General features: G+C 43.2%; 1 protein-coding gene across 1 annotated transcript in view; it reads left to right on the top strand.

Annotated features, from left to right (window-relative positions):
• Positions 1–18,880, top strand: part of LOC145414840 (zinc finger protein rotund-like) — a 369,204-nt gene that overhangs the window by 214,711 nt on the left and 135,613 nt on the right. The window contains exon 3 of the mRNA XM_080284261.1: positions 7,047–7,101. Within this exon, the coding sequence (XP_080140387.1) occupies positions 7,047–7,101 (55 nt within the window). The remainder of the gene's footprint in view (positions 1–7,046; positions 7,102–18,880) is intronic.

Consider the following 18,880-nt stretch of genomic DNA (forward strand, 5'->3'; position numbering starts at 1 on the left):
CTTGGTCTGTCAGTGCTCAGACCAACACACCTGGTGGGGTCTATCCCTATCTGTATCTCCCTCTTTCCATTCAGGTACTTTTCACATTAATTCCTTCTTCCATCATTTGTGTTCATGTCGTTGCTGCAGCCTTAGAGGTAATAGCAATGGCAATCATGAGAACTTACAAACGAAAAGTTAGTCTCAGACACTTTCAAGGACGATTGTCGCATTTCTCAGCGGACATATAGTTATCTTTAAGAGAGTCGAAAGTTGTCACCGAAATTTTTTGTAATAATTTAGTATGTAATTATAGGTATTCTCTTCATTCGTCGATGATTATATAAATGAAACATTCTGTTCAGCTGAGCTAAGATTCTGCAATAATCACAGTGTAATTCCGGAGTCAGTGCCACCAAACACTTGCCCCTACCCCCCCTCACATCTACGCCTCCCCTACCCCCACCTCTATCTCTTCCTTCCTCCACCCTCCTCCTCCACCTCCAATCCAATTCTTGTCTCTACTCCTACCTTCCCCTCCTCTCCCTTACCGTCCCCACTTCAACTCCACTCCCTCTACCCCTGTCCCCACCACTACCCTGTGCCCACCTGCCCACAGCCTCGCCAACAATAATAATCCCAGCACCAACAAGCAGGCGGCCACACCCTGCCTGACCCTCCGCTCTTGCCTTGATATTTGGCTGTGATGTGCTGGAGTAGACGGAGGTAGAGGAAGGGGGTAGTGGCATAACGGGTTCCCCTCCTTTCACCCCCACCCCCTTTTTTCTCCCCTCTCTCTCCCCACCCCCAAACTCCTCTTTCCTCATGCCCCTCACAACAACCCCTTCTATTCTACCCCCTTGCCCATCTCTCTCATGTCTTCCTTTTCCCTTATGGACCTCTCTCTCTCTCTCTCTCTCTCTCTCTCTCTCTCTCTCTCTCAGCCATACCCTTCATGTCCCCCCTCCCGTCCATCTCTCCCTTTCTTCCTCCAAGCCGATTAATTTCCATATCCATCTATTATACCTAGCCTGAATTTTTCTCATTCTCTGACGCTAGCAACTACTTATCATAATTCAGACTAACACATGCACACTCACGTTTCAGAAAGATTAAGGAGAATTTCACGGTAAACTTAACCATGCCTGTTCATATAATATTGATCACCCTCCAGTACTTCACCCTCTCTCCTCTCCGTCTCACCTCAGTATGTTTCTGTTTTTCCTATATTATTAGCTTTATGATTTAATTTTCTCTTTTCCTGCAACTGGTTACCTTGATTTACCTTAACACTTATACATCTACCTTCCAAAATTTCTCTCTCCAAAATTACTCTCTCTCTCTCTCTCTCTCTCTCTCTCTCTCTCTCTCTCTCTCTCTCTCTCTCTCTCTCTATTTCCTCCCTTTCTCACTGCTATCATATTTGTTCCATTGTCTTATTATGCCAATCTTTTACTTTCATCTCTCACTACAAACAACCACCTTTACTTATACCTTAGACGTAAATATGCTCTCTCACTTTTCCAAATCCTGTTGTAATTTCATGGTGGACCTGAGTATGCTCGCTTATTATCCCGTCCTCCTTCCTTCATATATATATATATATATATATATATATATATATATATATATATATATATATATATATATATCTTCTGCAACTGCTTATGTATAGGCAAGCATTTTTTTTTCTCACGTTCCAAAATTGTTCATATCGTATTTCATGGTAGACTTAACCATGACCGTCCGTATAATATCGGTCGTGGGTCACCCTTCCTTCCTTGCTACCCATAATCTCCTTGCTCCCTTCCTAGCTTAACCCTTCCCATTTTCTCTGTTTCTCCCTCTTTCTTAAAGTATTTCAGTTTCTGTTATATTAATTCCAAATTTTTCTACTCATCTCATCTCTTCTCATGTCTTCTCATCTCTTCTCATCTCATCTCATCTCATCTCATCTCTTCTCTTCTCTTCTCGTCTCATCTCATCTCTTCTCGTCCCATCTCTTCTCATCTCACCTTTTCTTTTCTCTTCTCATCTCTTTTCATATTTTCTCTTTTCGTCTGTTCTCTTCTTGTCTCCTCCCTTCTCGTCTCTTCTCATCTCTCTCTTCTATTATATTCTCATATTTTCTCCTCTTTTCTCATCCCTTCTCTTCTCTTCTCATCTCTTCTCTTGTCGACTCTTCTCATTTTGTCTCCTCTCTTCTCTTCTCGTCTCCTCTCTTCTCTTCTCGTCTCCTCTCTTCTCTTCTCTTCTCTTCTCTTTTCTTCTCTTCTCTTCTCATCTCTTGTCATCTCTTCTCTTTTCGTCTTTTCTCTTCTCGTCTCTTATCTCTTCTCTTCTTTTCTCATCACTCTTTTCCCGTACTCACATCCTGGTTTGCTTCTTCCCCTGTTCATCCATCCCAAGTGACTTCCTCCTTCATCAATTCCTTACTTTTCATTCTGTCACATCAATCCAAAATTTTTCTTTTCTTGTCTTTTCTCCTGTCCTTTAGCAACTACAGCTACTTAAAAGGCCCACACACACGCTGTCACATTCCAGAATTATTATACCGTATTTCATGATAAAATTAACCACGGTACTCCATATCATAGCGATCGCAACTCTCTCTCTCTCTCTCTCTCTCTCTCACACACACACACACACACACACACACACACACACACACACACACACACACCGCTTGCTGGTGCAGTGGTAACGTTCTCGCTTGCCAACTGGTGGACGGGAGTTCGCGCCTCGCTCAGGTTGCGAAAAGTTTCACTGACGAAGTGGGTGGTTACTGTCCCCCTTGAGCAAGGGGACGGGTGTGTGCGTGTGTGAAGGTCACAGCCTTGCCCTTAGATCGGACTATATGAGCTCTCAGCTCCCTTCCGGGAGGGTAAAAGCTGACGATCACGACCATCAAGTGATCCTGACCGACCCGGTGAATTACACACACACACACACACACACTTTTTTTTTTTAGCAAGCTCCTATTTACTAGTTCCTTCACATATATTCATCCTCAATCTCACTTCTCACCTTGTTTACATATCCTTCTGTTCCTTGCCTCCTCTCACTCCACTTCCTTCTCTCCCTCCCTTCTTTTCATCCCCTCCCATTCTCTCCATTTCCTCCCCTCTCTCTTCCTTTGATTTTCCTTCTCCCTCCTTCCTTCTCGTCCTAACCCTCCAATCAAATTCCTCCACCCTTGCCCATTGAGACGCAGCGTTCGTATATGCGGCCTTGTTTATAAAAAGAAGCTTCAAACAAGTGAGCATCGGCCCGAGGTGATGGCTATCCTCTTATTTGTCCCTCCCCGCTGGCCTGAAAAAAGGGAATCGGATTTCAAGATTCGGAATCCCATTTTGATGAGGATTAATTGGTGCTTGAAAACCTTAGGCCTACGCGGACCAAGGCCTACCCTCCACCTCAATAGTGATGGAGGGTGAGATATTGCCTGGTGAGCGATATTATACGGACAGACTACCATGAAATACCCTATGATCATTATGGAACATGGGAAAAAACATATGGATAGATACATACTTAATAGATCGATATATACGTAAGTAGAGAGACACCTGAAAATATTTAGACTGATAGGATGAGGGAAAGGGAAAGGGAGGGAATGGAAAGGGAGAAAAGGAAGGAAGAGAATGGGAAGGAAGGGTGAGATTTTGGCTGATGATCGATATTATATGGACAAACTACTTTGAAATACCCTATGATCGTTTGAGAAATATACACGGATTTGTGTATAATTAGTATTTGCCATAACAGACTTTTAAAATAGGATTAATACCACAGTAACAAAAAGGAAAGAAATGCAGGAAGAGAGAGAGAGAGAGAGAGAGAGAGAGAGAGAGAGAGAGATGTAATGAAAAAGAAATGAGGAGAAGGAAAAAGAATGAGGAAAGAGAGAGACTGGGACACTGATAAACTAGAAAAGTTGGGGCAAAAGAGCACAGAAAAAGGTGAAAGGTGATAAAATGAGCAGACGAGTAGAGCAAAGAGAAGGAGAGCAAAACTGAAAAAAAAGACAGCAGGAGAAGGAGGAGGAAAGTCTAAGAAAAACAAAAAAGATGAGAAAGAGGAAAAGGAAAGCATAAGAAGTAGAGAAAGAAGAGAATGAGACAGGGAGAAGAGAGCCAAAAAAACGGAGAAAGGAAGAAGAGAGCACGAGAAAGAGAAGAGGAAGAGAAAGATGGAGAAGGAGAGAGGAAGAAGAACGCACAAGAAAGTAAGAAGGAAGAGGAAAGAGGAAAAAGAACGCACGAGGAAAAAATAAAGGGGAGAGAGGAGGAGGAGGAGGAGGAGGAGAGCAGAAGATAAGAGAAGAGGAAGAGATGAGTAGAACAAAAAATAAAGGGAATAAGAAGAGATTAGGAAGACAGTAAAAGATAAAGAGAAAAAGAAGAGGAGAAGGAAGAGGGGAGCACGAGAAAAAAAGCGTAAAGGGTGTCTGGTTGGAGATGCGTGATCAGCGGTGTAGAACTCTCCACCACCTGAGGCGTTCACTCCAGCCCTGATACACACGCTCCACAGGCTACACAACCACCTCTTAATCCTAGTCCTAGTCGCTTGAGTAGCCTCCTTCTTTCCTCTCTTCCAAACTACCTTCATCCTTAAATCTACCCATTAGCATTTTTTCTCAAGCAATCCTCATCGATCTCTCCTAATCATCCTTACCATCATCCTTCACTTCCTACACTCTCGTCTCTAACACCTCTTCATCCTAGTCCTAGTCACTCAAGTAGCCTCCTTCCTTTCTTTCACCCAGGCAACCTTCGTCCCTACTTCTATTCACAATCATTTTATCTCAAACGTCCACGTCCACCTTTTTATCCATCCATCCATCCATCATCCAATCCTACATTGCCCCATGAGGAGCGTAGGAGTCCGGGGCTAGGCAGTTGGTCCCGACATTTAAGATGAGAGTGACCAGCCTCACTCATCCCTGAGTGGCATTAGGCTACGTGAGTAATCAACCCCAACCACTCCTTGGATATAAACCTTCGCCGGCTCAATCCGATTGGAGTGCAATAAATACCCACTAAACCACCAGGCGCCAAAATTTGGTTATCTGGTTACCACCCAGCGTAGTAAATGGTTTCCTGGTGTTCAGGAAACCATTTTGCTTGTCACTCAGTGTAGTGTCACCCACAGGCAGAAGGAAGAAGAAAGAATGAAGGAAAGAAAGACAGAAGAGGGAATGTAAAGTCACCCGTATGCAGAGGGACAAGGAAAGAATGAAGGAAGGAAAGAACGAAGAGGATGGAAGGAAAGAAGGATGGAGGAGAAGAAAGGGCAGACTCCCAATAGCAGCACTACATCGAGTGAGTGGATGGTGAGCGCCCGCACCATCTTTTCTTATTTCCGAATTGCCATACTGTAAATCCTAAATTCCGTTCACAACAACCTGTCAGCTCAAGCACGTGTAACCCACCATCCTTTCACCCGCAAACCAGTATTATTCCTACATGTGTCCATCCTTTGCCTCAACCACATCCATCTTTCGATCATCTCATCCTGTAAATCTCTTTTCTTTCAAGCAACCATCACTTAAACAGCCGCCATCCGTATGTCTATCCTCCACTCCAAGGCAACTTTTTTTTTTTTTTTTTTTTTTTTTTTGCTATGCTTTGATCTAAATATCTGAGAAATAATGATAATAATAATAATAATAATAATAATAATAACAATAATAATAATAATAATAATAATAATAATAATAATAATCACTTGTAATGTTTCCCTCCCACTAATTTCATCCACGTCTGCGCTCTCTTACACTAATCCACTTACAATTAGCCACCAACATCCACATTCCCACTCAAGCTACCCTTTCAACCACCATCCCTAAGTGCACTCGCCACCATTCACCCTGAGAGATCCGTCCTCCTCCCTTCATTCACCCAAACAACCACCACGGTAAGGTTTGGTCATTACTATTCAGCCGCCAGCAATTGGTATGCTAATGATAGTCACATCCTCTCCTCTATCCCTCATTGCCACCATCTGTTCTCACCGTAAACACCTTAACCCATACAGCCTGAGAGACATCTTACCTGAGCTGAATATAATGGTCTTCCTATAGTCGAAATTACGTTAAGAAAAAGACAACTATATTGAAGGGGATAAAGAAATTGTTATATATCAGCACACGCTTCTTTTCCACTATCACCATCAACCACAATGACAGTTTCTCAACTGTCCACATCACAGCCTCCGCTACCATGACTACCTCAACGCCCACTATCGCCGTTTCATTTATCACCACCCTACTATCACCACCACCATCACCCCCTTCCCCTGGCCGTCACTGTCACCACCACCACCATCTCTAACCCCCGTCAACACTCCTACTGTCACCACCGCCACTACCTCAGCATCCACCATCACCGCTTCCCCTATCACCACCACCAGCTCCACCATCACCAACACTAACTGTAATCGTCCTAACCCCTCATTGCGATAAAACCCTTGCAGCTGGCTAGGGTTTCAACAGGACACAATTTTAGGATTTAGTACTTAGTAATATCGTCCGTCTTTCATACTGAGAGTGTTATGAGAACTGTTCCCATGAATTAATGCCATCAAAACTCTTTCCTTGTCTTTTTGGAAATATCTCTGCATAACCTTACACTTATATCTATATTTTTTGTACACTTTATTAACACCTCTGATGTCTCTCTTTTTGCCAGTGTCATTACATTCTGGGCACTTTATTGTTAATTCCGTTACTACGTATTTATCATCTTCCATCATAATAATCCTAACCCACCAAGAATAAGTGTACAGCCTTAGCTTTCTCTCCTTGAAATGTAGATGCTAACGGCCGCATCAGCTTCAGTTGTTGCAAAACCCCAGTTTCTGATGGTCATTACTGAACCCCATGATGCGTTCTGTAATGTGGCGTGCAGGCGAAACACATAATCCCCACAATATTGCCCCCCCCAAAAATGATCGCCAGATATTCGGAGGCTTGCATATATCTCACTGCCCTTTTAGTTTTATTGGTGTTTCTGTAATCCTCTCGTCAGAACCCAGAGTAACCTGTTCCATTTTCCTTCTTCCAGAGCAAAATGAATGCCACCCCCGACCAGCACAACTCTTCCTCGCCCATGCATAAAGGTAAGACTCCCGCAGGTTATTGAGGCATGGCATATTAGATTCTTGCAGATTATTGAAGCATTGCGCGTAAGATTATTGAGGATCTTACAGTTTACTGGAGCGTAGCATCTATGACTCTTGCAGGTTATTGAAGCATTGCACGTGACTGGAGAACGATTTGAAGATTGTTTTGAAAACTTGTGATTGAAGAAGGCGGTGTAGGAAAGATACTTTGAGGTCCTATTGGCTGAAAGGCGGTAATGTAAGAGTGTAAGACTGGGAAGGGGGATATAAGAGGGAAAATGCATGATCTGACTGGGGGAAAGACTGTATTATAAGAAGGAAAGACTCGAATACATCTGAATCTCGGTCTCATGTGATACGGTGGGTAAAATATAGCTGAGGCTGAACTGAGACGTAAAAGTAGTGTAGGGAATTTTGAGATCATACAGGAAACTACTTTAGTCTCAGTTGAATTCTAGTTAGTCTCAGGTGAAATAGGGATTCGGAACATGAAACTGCAGATAAGGTTGTAAGAGAACAAAATTTTAGATAAAGTTGTAAGAAAGAACGCACCATATTTTATAGGCTAAGAGACTCTTGTATATTAGAGTTATTCCGTCAGCCGATTTTGAGGAGAGGAGTGGGATTCACAAACACATTGCCATCAGCTCCATGTCGTAACTAGGGTTTATTTTCTCAGGAAGAAAAGAGGCGTGGGGAGATTCCGTTCTTCTCCTTTCCTCGTCTTTCCAGCGAGAATAAAATTTTAAGTTACGAGAGGGAGCTTGATTATAACTTTATTGGTAAATTTCGGTCCACGAAGATCAAAAGGCAGTACTCAGAACATAAAATTTCAGGTGACATTATAAGACCCATCGTGCAAGATCATATGAATGTGTTGTATAGTCGAGTTCTCTGATGTGATTCGGTTTCATTGTGCTTTTTTTTTTTCTTTTTTTCTGTTTTTTTTTCCTGTTTATTGGAGCAGTTTTTTTTTTTTTTTTTTTTTTAATAATAGCTACCCACAGTTTTCCTCGTTACCGCTGTCTGTACTATGCTTTGTTAATATGTACTACCAAAGTTACATGTACAGAGTGAGCACAAGTTTACCGAGAGCATCTTTGTCGTGGATGAAGTATGCTGTCTTGATTTGAGCTAAAAACCAGACGATTTTCTTCAGCTGAAAGATATCCTACTAACAAATGGGTTAAAAAGAATCTTGGCGAAACTTCTTCTAGCTGTCCAACTACTAGAATAAATCTGTGTCTTTACTACTATAGGATGATATATAATGTAATTTCAGCATAAATTTAAAAAAAAAAAAGATCTTCATACTTTTGGAACATAATTTGACGAAATCCAAATGTAAAAAAAAAAAGTCTTAATCCGGGTAAGGTAATGTGATTATGGTAGCTTGATTATTCGCATTATTTCCTACCGTACCAGGCCTGTGTTGTGTTGTGTTGTTATGCTGTGTTGTGTTGTGCTGTGTGGTGCTGTGTTGTGTTGTGTTGTGTTGTGTGGTGCTGTGTTGTGTGTTGCTGTGTTGTGTTGTGGTGTGTGGTGCTGTGTTGTGTGGTGCTGTGTTGTGTTGTGTTGTGTATCAGGTGACGACGGTGTGCGTGGTGGGGGCTCCTTGGCTGGACTTAACACTTTAGGCCTCTCTCAACCCTTATACCACTTCCTCTTCTTCGTCTCATGAGGTCTCTCTCTTTTCTTCTCCTTCTTCTTGCACTTCCTGCTCGTCTTTGGTCAATTTTTATTTTTTTTCTTCCGATTCTTCTTGTAGTAGTGTTCATTCCTCCTCCTCCTCCTCCTCCTCCTTTTTCCTTCTGTTTTTCCTCTCACTACCTGCGTATAAGACAGCTGCGAGACTTTTACGAGCCCAGTAATTTTATAAAACACTGTAGTTCACCTCGAAGTCATGTTACCGTGTTTTTGCATCTGTCTCCCTGAACACCTGTCATTAACATACTTACCTCTGAGACTTGTAGCACACTGATTCCAAATATGCACTCCACCTTATGGCTTAGTTTTTTTTTTTTTTTTTAATGTTTTACCTTCACTGATGTTAATAAATAAAAAGATATGTGGAATGAGGTTGGAATGGAAGGGGAAGAGTTGAAATTAGAAGTTTAGAGCATAAATACCATCATTATTATTATCCAGACTTTTCTTAACTAATGCCTCGAAATTATCTATAGTTGTGTTTGTGTTTGTTTTCCTTTGTAATTTGACGTAGAATAATCAGACAAATAAACAGACAAGTGCGGCCATAGACAGATAGTCGGACAGACAGATTGAGAACGGATAGGCAAAGACAGACACACAGACAGGTGGAAAGACAGACAGACAGACAGACAGGCAGGTGAAAAGGCAGACGGACAGGCAGACAGACAGAAATGCTGAAGGGCAGATAAGTAGACTCGTAGTGAAAATAATAAAACGGCTTTAATGATACTGGCTTCCTTCCGTCACCCATATGGTCGGGATGGAGGGAGGGAAGGAGGGAGGTATGGAGGAAAGGAGGGAGAGAGGGAGGGAAGGAGGTGAGTGACCAGTGTGTATGGGAGGTGCTTCTCTCCCACCCTCCCCTCCCCCCCTCCTACCAGACACACAGACAGACAGACATAGCTTAGTAACTGGCATGTGAGACGGAGTAAAAGCTGAACTGAGAGCATCTGCCTTAACCTCTTCAGTACGATGACCTTGTTTTAAATCTTCGCGCTCTCGAAACGATTATAGGTCTCTCCATCCTATAACACACACACACACACACACACACACACACACAGAAGGAGAGAGAGAGACGGAATAAGGAACTGAATCTGGCTTAGCCCCTTCGCCACGACAGGTATCCCGTGAGTTGAATAAAATCGTCTGGTGGGATCAGGATGGGAGTAGAAAAAACCGTCATCCTAACGTATGGGTTTATACTGTGTGTGTGTGTGTGTGTGTGTGTGTGTGTGTGTGTGTGTGTGTGTGTGTGTGTGTGTGTTTTACTTTTTAGACCTCTAGGTGTACCATATAAACTAAATTTAATTAGTTTACCTGGATGTTCAAGATATCGGGAAAAAAAAAATGAATTTGGGAAGAACGGTATTAGGATGTAAGGAACAAGCATGAAAGAACCAGAGAGAGAGAGAGGTAGTCAAGGGGGGAGGCAATGATATCAGTGCCAAAGGAAAGCCTGGCTAAAGAGGGGAAGGGGAAAAGGGGGATAAAAGAAGAGGTGGGGGGATGAGGGGAGGAAGTAGGCCGACAAAGGATGGGTGACGACTGCTGGAGCCCACGTGTTTCTCTCTCTCTCTCTCTCTCTCTCTCTCTCTCTCTCTCTCTCTCTCTCTCTCCAGTTGCAGATTATGTTGATGACGATGATGATATTGACCTTGATGATGCAGTTGATGATAGTGTTGATAATGAAGAAGGCAAGTTTTCTTCCATTATCTTCTTAATTGAGCTTTGTCTTCAAGGTGTTCAGTCTCTGCTTTCTTTACTTTTTCGAACCATTCCCATCCTCCTAGATAGCGATCTTGAGGTAGCTTTCTTTTCCTCTCAAGCTTTCGATTTGGCGACCCCCCGTGGCAGGAGAGGCAGTCAGGGCGAGAGTTATGTTGCATGTGGAGGTTTGAGCAGGGGAGGCTGGGGAGGCAGTGCAGGTGTGTGTGTGTGTGTGTGTGTGTGTGTGTGTGTGTGTGTACCAACAAGATGTAAATTTATGTATGTCCTTAATTCCCTTGGTATGACGACAATTTATATTTTCTTCTCGCATCACCTCACAGTTTTTCCACCTTATTAGTACTCCTGGCAGTGGTGATAGTATTGAAAGCTCTTGTCTTGCCTGGAACCTCTCTTCTAAGCTGAATAAATTGGTGTAAGAATGACGAGAATCAGTGACTAAGGCATCACTGAACTGAAGAGTTAAAATTGCCAACAATATTCATGCCTTTTGAGAGAATGATATACCAGGCCATCGGGAGGAACAGGACAATATTATGGAAACATGACATGGTTACATAAGGCTCGATTTTATGGGGTTATGCTCAGGTTGTCAGTGGGACACAATTTTTGATTAGCTCTGCATGTTTGTATTCAGATTTTCACGTTTGGGTGTATTATTATGACTGTGTTCTTGTGTCTTTATTTTTTGTGTGTTATTATGACCGTGTGTGTGTGTGTGTGTGTGTGTGTGTGTGTGTGTGTGTGTGTGTTTTTGCCTTTTTTTGTACTTGTGTTATTGTTTTTTTCCGTGTATTTTTTCGTACTTGTTTTCTTATTTTTGCTTGTGCTTTACTTGCCTTTATTGAGTTCCTATTTTTTGGTGTGTTGTTATTCTTGCCTTTTTTCTTGTCTTATTTTTTGCCCGTTTTTTTCATGCCCATTTTTTCCTCTTTTTTGTTAAATTCGCTGTAATATTCGGTATGATTATCTGTTGCGTCTTCTCCTGCTTCCTTTTTATAATTTTTTTCCCTTTTATTATGGCTTTTCATTTTACTTATCACTTTTAAACACTTTTTTCTCTTCTGCTTTTTCTTCTCCTTCTTCTGGCCTGAGATTGGTCCAGTTTTTATCGTGCCTTATGGAGACCTGAACTGAAACTCGAAAACTAACTTACGATCATTCTGCTCTCGTAACTAAGATATAAATTTGCAGGAAGGACAGGGAAAGGAGACTGCTGCATCATCCTAAGACTTCTGTTTTAAGTGACTACGAGAGATTTCTAACACGTTTTCCTTAGCGATTTATTCTACACAGTGCACTCATTATCCTTTCATTACTGATGCATACCATGGGCTACGAATCATATATCCATGGCGATCTACCCTGCACCTTGCATCTCAATATTCTCTTCTATGTAAATGCAAGTAAATGTTAAGGTGTAATTGGCAAAATAATTCAGTAATGGAGGGGTGTTGCGAAGTCTCCTGTTCCACTCAGATTACAGGCCTGTCTCTTTTTTTGCAAAAATTAATCTTATTTGCAAGAGTATGGACCATTTTCTTCTAAGACGTGGCTTTGTAGAGACAAGGAAAAAAGAACCTACAGTTTACCCATGTCTTCCTTTCTTCCTGCGTAATCATATCTTACAAGGAAAAAAGAGTGAACAGTTTTCCTGTCTTCATTTCCTCCCTCATAATCACATCTTACAAGGAAAGAAGAGTAGACAGGCTTCCATTGTCTTCTTTTCTTCCCTCATAATCATATCATACGAGGAAAAAAGTGCAGTCTGCCTCTGTCTTCCCTTCTTAATTCATAATCATATCTTACAAGGAAGAAAATGCAGTCTCCCTTTTGTCTTCAAATCTTTCTTCATAACCATGTCTTAGTTCAGAGAAAATTTTATCGTAAGTGTTCGTGTCTTGTTGGCCCATGACTGACCCACCTCACGTCCCTCCCGTCCCTGGTCGTGAGCATGTCGGGTACGTGTTTGCGTGCATGTGTGTTCGTGTGCGTCTTTATGCTTGGTTTAGTTTGTGTGTGTGTGTGTGTGTGTGTGTGTGTGTGTGTGTGTGTGTGTGTGTGTGTGTGTGTGTGTGTGTGTGTGTGCGCGTGCGTGCGTGCGTGCGTGCGTGCGTGCGTGCGCGCGCGCGCGATTAGAATTGAGTAGTTTTGCGTGATGGTTTGCATGCGATTTGCGTGCACATGGTTAAGGCTGGCAGTACAAAATGTGTAATTATACTTATGTGCTGCGTGTGCGTGCTTGCGTGTGTGGGATTTGTGTTTTATCGCGTGGGTGCCTGTGTGTGCATGCGTAGAGCTCGTATACTTGCTTGTCCTGATGTGTGTGTGTGTGTGTGTGTGTGTGTGTGTGTGTGTGTGTGTGTGTGTGTGTGTGTGTGTGTGTGTGTGCGTGTGTGTGTGTGGCACTCACGGTATGAGACTTAGAGTCGTCGTATATGCTCGCGTTCTGATGTGCGTATGAGTGTGTGTATGCGTGCGTTATTGTGCGTGCAGGGTGTGTGTGGTACTGGGTAGGGTAAGCGAAAACACTAGGCGGGGTCAGGATGGTATGGGAGGGGCGGAGGGGCGGGGTTATGAGGAGGGAGGGGTCATGGGAAGGAAGGAAAGGAAGGGAGGGAGGGAGCAAGGCGGGGAATTCAGAGACCCATGGGTAGGGAAGGGAAGTAAAGGGAGGGTGTACAGCTGAGAGGAAGGGAGGGATAGGGGGATGACACGATAGTAGAGAGGGAATGATAGGGAAGAGAGAGGGGTCACACTGAAGAGGGAAGGAAGGGAAGGGATGGAGAGAGGAGGAGAGTAGTGAGGGAGGGTTATACAGATGGGAGAGAGGGTAGGATAGGAAAGAAGGAAAGGTCACTGTAAAGGTAGGGAGGGGAATGGGGGAAGGGAAGCATTAAGATCTTTGGGAAGGAGGGAGGGAGGGAAGGGTAGGGAGGAAGGAGAGCAGTACAGAAAGGAGGAAGAGGTGGAAGGGGTAGAGAAGGAAAGGTAGGAAAAAAGGGAGGGGTCACGAGATGGTAAGGAAGGACGGGTCATACGGAAGGTAGGGTGGAAGGGGTAGGAAAGAGGGAGGGATCTCATAAAGGTAGGGACGGAAAGGTAGGGGGAAGCATTGAGATCACTGGGAAGGCGGGAGGGAATGGCTGGGGGGATGGGGAGGGAGGAGGGGAGTACAGATGGGAAGGGTCGCTCTGAAGGTAGGTAGGCAGGGAGTGAGGGAGGGAAGGTAGGGAGGGGCCGGACGGAGGAAAGGGTGGGAAGGGGCGGGGTGATGTGAAGGGTGGGGTGTAGGGAGGGAGGGGAGGGGAGGAGGGAGCGTGGAGGCTGTCGGGAGCGTGTGGTGGTGGTGGGTTGGCCCCTCACTCACTGCCTGGCTACGGGTGGAGGTACACGCTGGTTTTTGCTCTACCCGGTGTGTCAAGTCCCGTCGAGTGCTGGTGATCCTTCCTCTACCTACGCCATGGTGACCTCGTGTGAGTTAGACCTCCAGCCTCAGCAGCAGCGGCATTTGCACGACTACAATGCCGCCACAGAAGCCGCAGCCAAAGAACACGCCGTCCTGGGCATGATCCTCCCGGCGGAGTGTGAGTGTTATAAAAGTGTTCAAACCCTTCGTCAATATAAGAGTGATTAGTTATGATGACCAAAAGGGGGTTATGCTTTGCACCCACGCCTCCATCACGGACACCTCCGCTAGCTGTGTGCATGTCGGTAGACGGAAGGCACCTGATGCGCTTTAACCCGTTTATGTGATATTTCCCCCAGTCTCCCCCCCCCCCTCACCCCCAAATCATCCCCCTCATGGCCTCGAAATCCGTAAATGACAAGGATGAACAATTACCCCGTGGACGCCCCGTGTCAACCTCGCAACCTATTATTCCCAGGGTAGCTATGCAATCTTACGCAACGTGCAACAACGGCGTGCAAGAAAAAAGGAGAGACACAAAAAAAATAAATAAAAAGAGTGAGATAATCCATGACTCTCGTCCTGGATGTCACCTTTGGCAATACGAAGGAGAGAGAGGAAAAAAGGATAGCTTACGACTTAAAGGTGAAGGAGTTACAATGCTTCGTTAATTCGAGAAAAAGTCTTGGTTTCGGAGGTTCGATGTGATGATAGTGACTTCAACGCGTCGCAGCAATGGTGCTCATGTGGTGGTTGAGATGGTGGTGGAGATTTTGTTGTTTGTGTTAGGAATGGTAACTGTGGTAGCTGAAGTGATTGTGTTTGTGACTTTACTGGTGTTTGTGCATGTGGTGATTATTATTATTATTATTATTTTTTTTTTTTGGGGGGATGAATTTCTTTAATGGTAATTCCGAGGCATGATGATACTAATGTGCTGTGGTGTAGTAATAATGTTAAGAGAACGAGAATATCAGTGGGATTTTCGTAAGCAGTGATTTGGGGCCGAGGAGAGTGACTTAAGAACTGGTGGGATTTTGTGATGGGTTTTTGTAGAGCTGAGAATAACTGGTTTGGGGGATACTGTACGAAGTTAATAGAGAGGAGAAGGGATTACCTTTAGTGATTGTTCTGATGATTTTGTAGCATTAGGGGTCGGATGGTGATAATTTTGAACATTGAATGGCAGTTGCGGTTTTGTGATGGAAGAACGGGAAACATATCTGGTTATTGGAGCACGATAGGCCACTCATAAGCTTAATAAGAACTTCTATTGTTAAGGAAATTGATATAGATACTGCTTAAATTTCTAATGTTGTTATAGGGTTTGTGGAGAGACTTAACTTGCTACAGTTCGAGATAGACTACTGTATATGTAAGCTCAATAAAATCGTCTGCTATTAGCCATATTAAAAAAAGATTTACGTCGTCAAGGAAGGGTTAATGTAGCAGTATTAGTTTAGCGAAAATGGTATACAAGCAATCCTCATTACCGATATGGGTGTGGGTGCATCCAATATCCATACAATACGTAATACATTTTGAGGGGAAAACTCACAGACCAGTTATGTAGCAATGGAACTTAAGTAGGGAATTTAGTGTAAGCTAATTAACTGTGCACGTAATAGGAATAGATACATAAAAAGGCATCTTATATTGAGGATATAATTTGGGTGGATGGTTTTGTGTTTGTAGTTATTGTGGCTTGTGTATGCATGCATGTGAGCGTGGGCACGAATGCGATAAATGTATGGTGTATGGTAACAGTGAGACTATAACGTAATGATTCTGAAGGCGCTGATGATGAGGGAATGGAGCTGTAGCCTATTTTCACTGGGGATATTTACAGGTAGTTCATTTACCTACGAATTTTCCCTTTCCTCTTTCTGAAGGATAATGAGAAGGTAGTTTAGGAAGATGATGGATAAATGAGCTGTAAATGATGTGAAAATGGCCACCCTGTTTATAAATGTGGGAAATAGGATGAAGATGATGACGATGATGAATTAACAGCACTGGGCGAGGAAGTAACTCAGTAAATGGATAGGTATGGAGAAAACAAACTAACAGTGAGTAGGTTAATTTTCTCTGCGTGACACAGCTTCTGCCGTCGACGAGTTTAGCTGCATTAGTAAGGATTTGGGTCGAGGACAATTTTTATTGCAAATTATCTAGGAGCTGGTGATAAGGAGCCCGAGAATGGTGACGGTGATAAGGTTTATGGCGAGGTTGGTCTTGGTTTGATGATGATGATTATGACTTAGGCTACATGTACTAGGTAGGGAAATGACCTGCAAAAGCTTAGTAGGTGAAGAAGGAATGGAAGCAATTAGTGCATGGGTATCTCAGTCGTCGACAAGTTTCAGTGTGCTCAAAAGACTATCTGTGAATTAAAGGCGAAAAGTTTAGGATAATGATGATGATAATAACATAAGGATTCTGTTTGAGGACTTATTTCGTAGATTTCAAGTAAATGGGGATAAAGAGACCGATGGTGGTGGTAGCTGTTGGGGTTAATGCTTTTGATAGTGAGGTCAGCATGGTTTAGGTCTGATGATGATGATGATGATGATGATTAAACAGTGCTGGCGAGGGAAATGACCTACTAGAACTGAATAGAAAAAGGATCCAAAACAGGGTGAATATGTAAGCATTCTGGTTTTCTCCTCCAGTCAACGAATTTCAGTGACTGGTTTAAGGATTCCCGTAGCTGACGTTTTTTCTTAAAGACATCATGGAAGTGGTGATAAGGAGCCTGATGGTGTTGGTAGCTGCTGGGGTTAATGGTTTGGGGTAGTGAGGTCAGGATGGTTCAAGTCGTGATGTTGGTAGCTTGTCTGGTATGTGATGATGTGATGACCCTTTGGTGGTGGCCAGGTGGTAGTGATAGTGCTTGGTGATGTTGACGATGATGATAATGATACATACGGCCGAAGTCGTTTATCTCAGAAAGATGGCCATGTGATGATGATGATGATGACTTGGATAACACCACCTGTAAACAGAAAATAACTGTTATAACGCAAAGCACAATGGTGAATGGATAAGTAATTAATGTAGATGCTGTGGATTTCTTCTACGTCTTAAGATTACCTCAGTGGAGCGAATCAAAGCCCAATAGATAGGGAAGCGATGGAGCCGTATCAGTTGGCGCCGAGATAATGGCTTTGTGATGTTAGGGTGGAGTGAGGTGTGTGTGTGTGTGTGTGTGTGTGTGTGTGTGTGTGTGTGTGTGTGTGTGCACGTCTTTTTTTTCATGTCATCATTACACAACCCAGAGTAGCTTAGTACGTTTTGCTATTGTAGCCTTTCGCTCTTAGTACTTTTTGTGTTACTGAAAATAGCGTAGTACAGTATGTCATAATGTAACCTTTCACATTTAGTACATATATATTTATGGCAACATGAGTAGCATAATATATCATAATTAAGCCATCATCTGTTAGTACTCTCATACTGGTAAATATTTCAAGCCAGGAATACAAAATCGAGGATATCATAGTACATTAGAATTTGGCCTTTCACCTATAGTACTTATATGTAATGAAGTACCTGGCATCGGTCAATTTTGTGCAAAGAGAACGTTGTACATATTTGCGTTGTTTATATCCAGCTACAGAGACATCATTCGCTGTAAATTTAATGTATTTCTTATCTTAACATGTAAACAAGGTCCTTCTTTCTTTCGGATGTCGTCAGTTTCAGATAAGTGAAGGAGTCTGTCCATCTGCCTAGAATACTGTCTGAGAATTGTTGTTTTTCAAGTAAACACTTTAAAAATTATTACCTCGGGTAGTCATTTATTTATTATGACCATTAATTCCAGGGAGGCATTTTTTTTTAAAGGGAAGGCGAAAACTTGCTTAATACTGACTTCTCATACTTATTACCTATTTCTTATTATATCGATTTACTTCACTAATTCATGGTCTGTTTTTCGTTTCTGTATTCTGATTTGCTTCACATAGTTATAATCTGTTTCTTGTTTCGATCTCCCTGTTTCTGGCAGACTGATAAGTGTGGTAACTTATTTTGCATCACCAGTATTTATATATCATCCACGGCGCCTGTACTCACCACACCACACACGTCCTCGTTCGCCCTCCCTCCCACCCCACTTCTTTCTTTCCAGCTTCTCTCATTCTTCTTCCCTTTATTCCCCCCTCTTTCATTCCCATTTTGCTTTCTCCCTTCCCGCTCTCCTATCCTCGTCTCTGACTTTTTAAAATTATACATTAGTTATAACCTACACTCTACTATACACCCTCGAGAGAACCGGACTTGGCATTTGCTTCCCTTTGCAGTTCTTCTCTCCCGTCTTTTCCCTTTCACCTCTTTCCACCCTTTGTCCTCCTTCCCCCCCTCCATTTTTTCTCCATTTCTCCCTTCCCCTCCCTTCCTTCTTCCGGTTTTTCCTTTCCTCCCCTTCCTTCCTTCTTCCCTTTTTTCCTTTCCTCTCCTCCCTTCCTTCTCTTCTAATGCCCCTACTCCCCTTCTTGCAGCCGAGTATTGTGGAATTACATATAAGCCTGAGAGGGTCCAAGGCGCCTCAGAGTCAAGAGTGCTCGCTTTCCTTCACGCCCAGAGGAGCACCTTCATCAAGTGCTCTCGATCTCACCACCATCATCATCTCTCGGAACACGATGAACATTGTATTTAATCATGCCTTCACCCTCTCCACCTTACCCCCTTCCCTCTCACCCTTCCAACATTTTAGGTGAGGTGAAGCAAGGAAATTCGAAGCTCACTCGACTCTGAAAATATATTCGTCTCTGTCCGTTCTTCTTCTCTCTCCATCCTCCTCTCCCTCTCCCTGTCTCCACCTCTCCTCCTGTCAGTGATGAGAGGAATGCTGAAGGCCGGTATTCGAATCACTCCCTCCCTCCTCCCAATCCCCAACTCCTTCACGTCCCCAACCTCTCAATCGCC

This window comes from Coenobita brevimanus, chromosome 101, assembly GCF_032717465.1.
Source record: "Coenobita brevimanus isolate Jiangsu-jjx chromosome 101, ASM3271746v2, whole genome shotgun sequence".
NCBI lineage: Eukaryota > Metazoa > Arthropoda > Malacostraca > Decapoda > Coenobitidae > Coenobita > Coenobita brevimanus.